This window comes from Telmatherina bonti (assembly GCF_933228915.1).
Source record: "Telmatherina bonti genome assembly, chromosome: 23".
NCBI classification, from domain to species: Eukaryota; Metazoa; Chordata; class Actinopteri; order Atheriniformes; family Telmatherinidae; genus Telmatherina; species Telmatherina bonti.
This window is the reverse complement of record NC_136632.1, coordinates 9,712,248-9,720,707: the sequence shown is the minus strand read 5'-3', so window position 1 is coordinate 9,720,707 and position 8,460 is coordinate 9,712,248. Positions and strand designations below refer to the sequence as shown.

General features: G+C 38.0%; 1 protein-coding gene across 1 annotated transcript in view; it reads left to right on the top strand.

Moving 5' to 3' along the window:
• Positions 1–4,807: 4,807 nt before the first annotated feature.
• Positions 4,808–8,460, top strand: part of col7a1l (collagen type VII alpha 1-like) — a gene marked incomplete at both ends in the record, with an annotated part of 75,507 nt that continues 71,854 nt past the window's right edge. Inside the window, one exon of the mRNA XM_079263121.1 lies at positions 4,808–4,883. Within this exon, the coding sequence (XP_079119247.1) occupies positions 4,808–4,883 (76 nt within the window). The remainder of the gene's footprint in view (positions 4,884–8,460) is intronic.

Genomic DNA, 8,460 nt, shown 5'->3' with positions numbered 1-8,460 from the left:
AAGATAATGTTCTCACTGGTAAGTAAAAATGCACGAGTTAATTCTGACAAACATATTCCAAACCCAGTTACTGTAACTGCATTTTAATTTGGTAATTTACTGAGAAGTTATGAATTCCTGTCCTGACACCCTTGCACCCTGCGTGTCTGGACAAAAGCCAGCACTTTTAATACTGAGCCATTACTGCTGCTCTTTACTCTGAAATTTCTCTGCAAGTTGTGTATCCAGTCTTATTTTAGTACTAAGGGTCTCATCTGCATTTTAGTGATAAAATAAAATAACTCCTGAAAATGCAAATCTTATTCTTTAAAAAAAAAAAAAAAAAGACTTTATTTTTGCTTCTGTGCTTCTTTGTTTGCTTCATTGCAGCTTGTACTCATTCAGATTCAAACAGAGCCTAAAGAGTAGATGTTTTACACAGTAATGTCAACTCAAGTGCATCATGAATAATAAGATCATATCAGGTTGTTTGTAAGAGCAGTGCCAGGAGATGAAACTATGTAGGATGAATTGTGGAGCTTTACCTTTCATGCATAGACTTGCCTGTGCAGACTGAATGCGAATGCAAAGATATTTTACGGCTACAGTCTGCAGCCTGCTAGCTGTGTATGAAAGTGTGGTGTGGGAATTAGCTGTTGATCTGATGCGTTGCACCAAAAACATCTGTTATCATACGTTGTAGTTCAGAGGCGTGTGCGTGTGTCTGCGCGTATGTGTGTGTGTTTATGTGTGCCTCTTCACTGTCACTAGTTTTCCACCTACAGGGATAATCCATTCTGTGAAGTGGTGAGGTGGAAAATGCCATTATGTAGAAATAGCTGACATGCAGTTAGACTTGCAGGCATGCTAAGTGTTAGTGTGTATACATAAGTGTGTGTGAAAAATAGAGATAAGGAACAAAGAGGGAATGCAAGGGTTGGGGACAGTAAACTTCATTTTGTAACTTTATTTAATCTGCCCAGAACAGCGATGAACTGGAGGCTTTAGACACAGTAAGCACACCTTTTCCTCCACAAAGCAGGAAAACAGGTAACAGAGATGAAGGCTTGTGCAAATGTTTTTGAAGTGGGATCATTGTTGGCACATTTCTGAGGCTTTTGATTACAGATGCTACAGGAAAGGCTCGAGGCGTCATTAATAGCTGCGCTGATTTGTGTGACATCAGTGTCAGTCATTAGTCAGTCGTTTGATCTGCCATCTTGGCTCAGATTTAACAAAACAACCATGAGAGTGACTGCATATATTTAGTCACCAGTGAATGAATTCTAATGACTCCATGACTTTATTCATGTCTCATTGCTACTCTTAGTTTTAAATATAACCAGCGTGCAAAAGTGATTCTGTTCAGCTTCGTGTAATTGATCAATTTGATGCTGCTTGCAGTAACACGGTAAGCTCTGAACATCAGCAGCATAGTCATCAAATAGTGGAGGATTAGCAGCATCACATAGAGAGTTTTGGTATTATTGGTCATGCATTTAGTAAAATTTTGTCTCCCAGTGAGCCTTGTGGTGGTTTGGTGGTCACAACCAGCTGGTTCTTGGTTTTAACCTCGGCTGAGGCTTTTCTCTGTGGAATTCAAACACTCTCACTGTGCATGCATGCTTTTCTCCAGGCACTCTGACTTCCTCACACTGTCAAAAAACATGCTCGCTAGGATAATTGCAGTTTCTAAATTCTCCTTTTGAATAAATGTAACTATGAGTGGTGGTTTGTCTCTCTGTGTTGGTCATGTGATGGACTCATGAACTGTCCAGGATGTTGTGATGTGTCGTTCATGACCAAGCCAGCTCTAAGAGCCATGAAATGTCTAAGAAAGCCAAGTTTTTAAAGGGGGTGGAACTTTATATTGATAAGCACATCAAGCACTACTTCTCTGGGAAGCAGGTTTTTACTTATATGTCAGGAAGAAATAGAGAAATTAGCTCTTTTAAATTATTCTAATGTTCAGACTTTGTCTTTTATTTACTTTATTTCCTTGGTGTGGTTCTGCATTTAGTTGTTTGTTTAAAGGTTTGAGTAAAATATTAAACAAAACAATATTTTCAAATGAAAAAATGCACAAAAATATAGTTATTATGAGTTTAAAAAAATGAATGCAATAAGTTACTTACCAACAAATAAACTACTCATTACTGCTAAAGCAGAGCTGAAAAAGCCACTTTTCTAAGGGAGCCGAATCAAAAGAGTTGAATCTCTTCCCATCGCTACCAGTACATGCACATTTTGTTGCAACTGGGACAGGCTCCAACCCTCCAACTCATTTCAACAGCGTGCTGGACAGAACTGGTAAAATAGGACAAACTCACAAAACAGCTAGCATACTGAAAGAGAGTGGTCATGCATTAATATAACCCCTCAAAATTTATCGGACCAATGCAGAAAAAAATGATCAATGTGACAAGAAAAAGCTCACGAAATGTTTTCATTAAAATCAGCTGTGCTTGCTGCTATTTTCTCAAACCTTCATGCAAACAACTGTAGCATGGATACAGCACGGCAGAGTGTGTAATGCATTGGCTGTCATTCATCACAACACATATGGGCTTGTCCTCCCTGCACTTCAGTAATAAGATAATACATGCAGAGACAGATCTTCGATCTGCACTGGTATGTGAGGAGGAGAGTTCAGTTTGTTGGCTGTTACATTAGAGTTCAAGCCCTGCCAGTTCTCACTTCCATCTGCAGAGGTTGTAAACTATTCAGCCTTCAGCCATTCTGTTTAAGTCAGACCAGATGGTCAAATCACACTGAGGAATTTATCTGCAATTCATAGAGTTTCAAATTGATCTTTTTACCTTTATATTATTATTATTATTATTATTATAAACATAAAGCTGAAATGTCATCAGTGAAGCTGATGAACTTTCTTGATGGATGAGCTGTGCACCTTTAATTTCTTCATGTTGTTGGGTGAGAGCAACTTTCTCTTTGATGTAATGGATGTGCACATGCCTAAACAGCACGCACATGTGGGGATTAACTACCTAATAGAAAACATAACACTAAAAACAGTAAAACAGATGCAATAATTTCGCATGTTCACAGTTGTGTTGGATGTGTCACTCTTTAATGTTTACCGCATTTACTTTATTCAAATCTCCAGTGTTGCATGATTACTTTGCTAGTATGTGCCAAAGGTTAGTCTGCTAGTTACATACTGAAGTGAATGATATGAATATTTTGTCAATGTGTTCGCAAGAATCTAGCGGGTTAAAGACACAAGCATAAATTAGAATCAAAGCAAACAGGACTTCTTTTAAAACATTTCTTAGTGAAATTAAAGCTTTATTTGGGTACATAAAGTGTTTCTGTGTCACACCATGTCAAAGGTTTCTGTTTAGCTGAAGGCTAATCAATGCTAGCCTGCAGTTTGCTTTGTTAGGAAAGAGAAACAAAGATTTTCTGCATCCCAGAACACTATGAAAGTTTCCAACCTGTCTCAAGTATTTGCTTGACTCTTGTATTTACATTGCGCAGAAGAACGTTTGTATTGTTGCCATGACAACCAATTCAGTGAAATATATAAATAAATTACAGAATCTGTCTTTCACACATTGGACTTTTGCTTTGTGGACACACTGTCAGCTTCATACTTGTGCTGCAAGTTTTATATCTTTTTTTTTTTTTAATGCTATGCATTAAACTCCAGCTGCCTGTCACTTAAAGTCAAACTCTCAGACATCACCTTTTAAACAAAAACAAACCTTTTAGCCTGTGGGCATAAATATGATTAAAAATCTATTTTTGACACTAATTTGCTTAGATTTAAACAAGAACAGAGTAAGTCTCGGTGGCAGCTAACAGTTTTCTTACAGGAATATCCAGCAGTTCACACGAGTCGATGCCAGTGTGGGAAGTAAAACATGAACCGTTCTATGTAGGAAAACAAACTATTATATTGCATCAAAGAAAATATGCTTAATGGCTTACAGACTGCAGTTTATTGCCTGCTTCTCTTCACATATTTACCTTTTCTGTCTTCACATGAATGACAAATGTCCACAAAACATTCTGGGTCATACATTCATGTCAGGCTGTGTGCAGAGAAAGCTCTATCACGCAACACAGCAACAATACATTATCAGTATAATGACATTTAATGCTCCCCTTTGTTTAGACTTTGTATACTTGCTTTAAATCACACGGTCCTTATTGGACATTTTAAAAACCCTTTTTGATGCTTTCATTTCATTAGCCTTCGGGGAATGTGTTGTAAACCTGTTTAGAGGCAAAGCTTTCCCTGCAGCTGTTCTCATCATGATGGAAGGAAGAGGGTGAACTTATAATGGCAAAATGAATGCCAACAGTGGCAGCAGCTTCATAAAATTCATTCATTCATTCATTTTCCTAACCACTTAATCCAAATCAGTTTTGTGGGGAAGCTGGAGCCTATAGCTGCATGTCCTGCAAATTACATAAAAAAGTTTCACTTCTTGATTTTTCTAATCCTGCTGGATTTACAAAGGTAATTGTTGGATACACAGTTAAGATCTTGTTGCATGTTTGCAAGTTTAATGAATCCAGTTACATGGTTCAACTTTGTCAGAGCTGGAAGGAAAACAGAACCTGTAAAAGTGGGATTTCGGCACAAGAGCAAAATGGCTGCATGTGTTTTGTCTTTAAGAGCCTTTAATTACTTTTCCCCTCTCTGCTCATCTTGTGTACTTTCAGATAAGAGTGAAGAGGAGCTGGAATTGATGATTGCAGAGTGGAGTTTAAGAGGCAGATTTGCAAAGAGAAAAAACTGCAGAGGAGGAGGAGGAGGAGCAGGTGGCTGAAGGAGGAAGAAGAGGAGAGGAAGAGCATGGGCCATTCTTCTGTGTGGATCTTTTTGCTGTCCCTTTCTCTCTCCCATCACAGTGTTACAGCACAAGCTGAAGGTATGCAATGACATTCATGCACCTGAATGGCGCGCCAACACGCTGTTTATGAATTTGCTCTAACGTCCATATACTGTATATTATTCTCTGTTTAATTGTTAAGCACTGACTTGTGATATCCTCAGCGTCTGAGCTCTGAATGAATGTGTTAGTCTCAGTTTTATACACACATCTGAATTAGAAGTCTTAGATGCTCAGGTCAAAGGCTCAGCTGCAACTCAGCAAGCACAGTGTGTGCAGGTGCTCCATCATTAAATCTCACCTGGATTGATCCATGATGCAGACACTAACTCGGCTACATTTTGTCTCCAGACGGCGTCTACTCAGGGCATTTAAACACCTGCTAGCCTCATGTTTAGAGCAGCAGCAGCCTTTCTGCCAGCTTGTCATACGCATCCACCCAGAGACAGAAATTTAGCCTCAGGTGCTATTGAATGTCCCCCAAAGGTCAATCAGCCAATCAAAAGTTTGATTCGCTGCACCTGGGATGTGATTGGCAGAAAGTGATTGGGAAAGTTGTCAGGCAGAATTATGGGAGGATATAAATAGCCCGAGAATATAAAGGAAGCTGATCCTCCTTTGTGGCCGTTAATGTAATTTATCATGTGGTACTTCACATGTCGCCATGTAGACATCCACACCAGCCTTTCTGAAGGTTTGTGGTCAGTTGGTGATCAATAAATTAGATTGCATCCTTAATTAATATTTTCATATTAACATTGAACAGAAAGATAGTAGTGAGCAGGATCTTGGATGTTTTTATAAGGCTAGCTGTCAGCTCTTTTTTTTTTCTCCTGGCGTGACAAGCAGCTGTTCTCATTAAATAATCTCTAAAACACACAAAGTCCACCATCTGCCTAATATTAGGTTGCACAGAATGAAATTCACTTTAATCCGCCCCAACATTTAGTGTGTTTCTCTTGCGTCCATGTTCCAGGTTTCAGGTTTGATCCTGTTTGGAGTTCTGGGTTTTGTCAGGTGTTTATATCGAACAGCAGTAGTCGTACACTTCTGCCTCAGTGCTTGTCGTAGAAGAGGGGAACAAAACCAGTGTCTGCTTGAGAAAGTAAAATATCTGGGGACAAATAAAATGTGGAGACCCAAACAGAGACATCACCTGTCAGTGACAGACTGTAGCTGTCATTTGATGATCATTTTGCCACAAATAGCTGATCGAGGATAAACAACCATCACATATTGACTTAAATTGGTTTAATTAATAATAATTTACTGTTATTTTGTATTGGCTGTCAACTATAATTACTAATCAATTGCCAATACTGCTGGCATGAAAACTGACCCAAAATAAACACCTTTAGTAGTACGTAAACCTGTAGTTTAAGCTGATTTTTTAGGCATGTGCTTGAAAAACACAAACCATTAGTACAACTTTGCACCAAAAAGGTCTTTTTTGCATTTGGAGTCATAGCAAAGGGAACATCTGTGAGAAACGTTGAGATGTTTAAATGTAGGTATATATTATTTGTCAAGGGGTGGTAGTGAGGAAGGTGAAGGTGTGGACCCAAACACAGAGATGAGGGAACAGGGATGCAGATTTTAGTAGATTTATTTTAACCAAGGATCTCCGGAGACTACAACAAACAAACTAGCACAACAAAATGATCCAGCAACCAAGAACTAAAACTGAGGGGTATAAATACACTGGGGAACCAAACAAGAAACAGGTGTACGGAATGAACTGAAACAAGACCAGGTGAACTCAATGAGGAAATCAATAAAGCTAAACAACAAACAAGGAAACCAAACAGGAAAAACTACAAAATAAAACAGGAAACCTGAACTAAGGTAAAACACAAACCACCACATCATGACAATTATTGATAAAGAAAAGATAAAGGTGGCAAAAGATACAAATAGAAAAAGGTTTTAGGCTTGGTTGTAAAACAAACTGAACACTTTCAGGATGAATCTGGGTTTCCTTTGTGACTGATCCAGCTGTAGCTCTAAACTTCTGTCAGATCGTAGTACAACATGTGAACATTATCTCTGCAGGCCAACTCTGATGAAGTCAAGCAGAGGTTTTAGTAGTTTAAGCAAGGTTTGCAAAACCTTTCTTCTTAAAAATATGTATCCTTTTAGACAAAGAAGTTAAAGAAAGAAGAGATATTTTATGTGTTTCTAAATTTGTTTTGTGCAGGTTGAACTGCTGTGCCTGCATTAGTTTAATCCTAGTCAGTCAAAAGGACACTTAAATGATCACAAATTCTGCGAAATGATTTCCAGTTAGACTCTTTGATTAGTTCTTGTCATAAGGGAATATCAAAGGCAGATTTAACACAATATTTATATCAAATCCCAAGAACAACTAAAAATTCTCAACATTTTCCCTGGCTGAACTTTGTGATGTTTAAGTACGTTTTAGTAAGTATGAAAAATTTAAAAACTCAGACATGGTTAGAGATAAACTTAAACTGAAAACAATGTTAAAACCTCAGTTTATGATGTGGAAAAAAACTGTGCTAATTTAAAGTGCATAAAACTGGATGGAAGATACACGTGTTTCTCATGTAGTATAAAGAGATTTACGCTCTCTGTCTGAAGATATAACATGTTTCATTCAGTTACGTTAATTGGTTCAATTCTGCTTTTAGGCACTTTAATATCAGCGTTAATATCAATGTTTTCATGCTGCTGACTTGTTAGTGTATCACTATAGATCAGTGTGTTGTTACACCCCTTTTAACAGGACGATTTAAGCATTAAAGTAAAACAAGTCATTAGAAAGATTAGTTAAGAATACGGGGTGTAAAACTCCAATCCTCGAGGGCCAGTGTCTGGCAGGTTTTTGTTGTTTCTCTGCACCAACATACCTGATTCAGGTCAAATGGATCCAACAGCTTTTTGTCAACCTGTTCAATCATTAGACAACAAAGAGCTGCAGGATACTGGCCTTCGAGGGCTGGAGTTTGAAACATGTGGTTAGATGAAGTCTTACAAATTCAGAAGATGGATAGTGCTTTTTTTTTTTTACAGTAACTATATGTGTGATAAGGGCGATAGTCATTGCTTTGTTTGATTTACAAGATGCAGGCTACACACAGCTTGCAACTGAAAACTACACAGCTGTAATTGGAAAAGCCAGCAAGTTGAATTGCCTATTTATGTCTTATCAGAAGTAATCATTCAAGAAAAACAAGGTTGCAAGCATCCCTTTGTGGATTAAAATTTCAAATAGAACCTGCATGTAATAGAAAGGGTTAGATTTCCTGCTTTTGGATGATGAAACAGTTGCACAGGCACCAAACATATGCAGCCAGTGTTCAGAAACAACAAGTGCATATTTACTGGACTTAGTATCGGTTTAAGTCTCAGACTGCAGGGCTTTTAAATGCTTTTAATTTTAGCTGCACAATCTCCATCAAATTCAAAGAAGTCATGATGAGTATTTGAACCAGAAGCGGTTGGGTCATGGCACTGAAAACAGCTTCTTGGCAGCGATAGTCCGGTTATAACACAAGCATTGTCAGTATTTTTACTTTTATGACTTAGTATTTCTGTCTTAAACATGAGGTTTGTGCTCCACTTGCAGACTTGTAAAGGAACTTATACATTTATT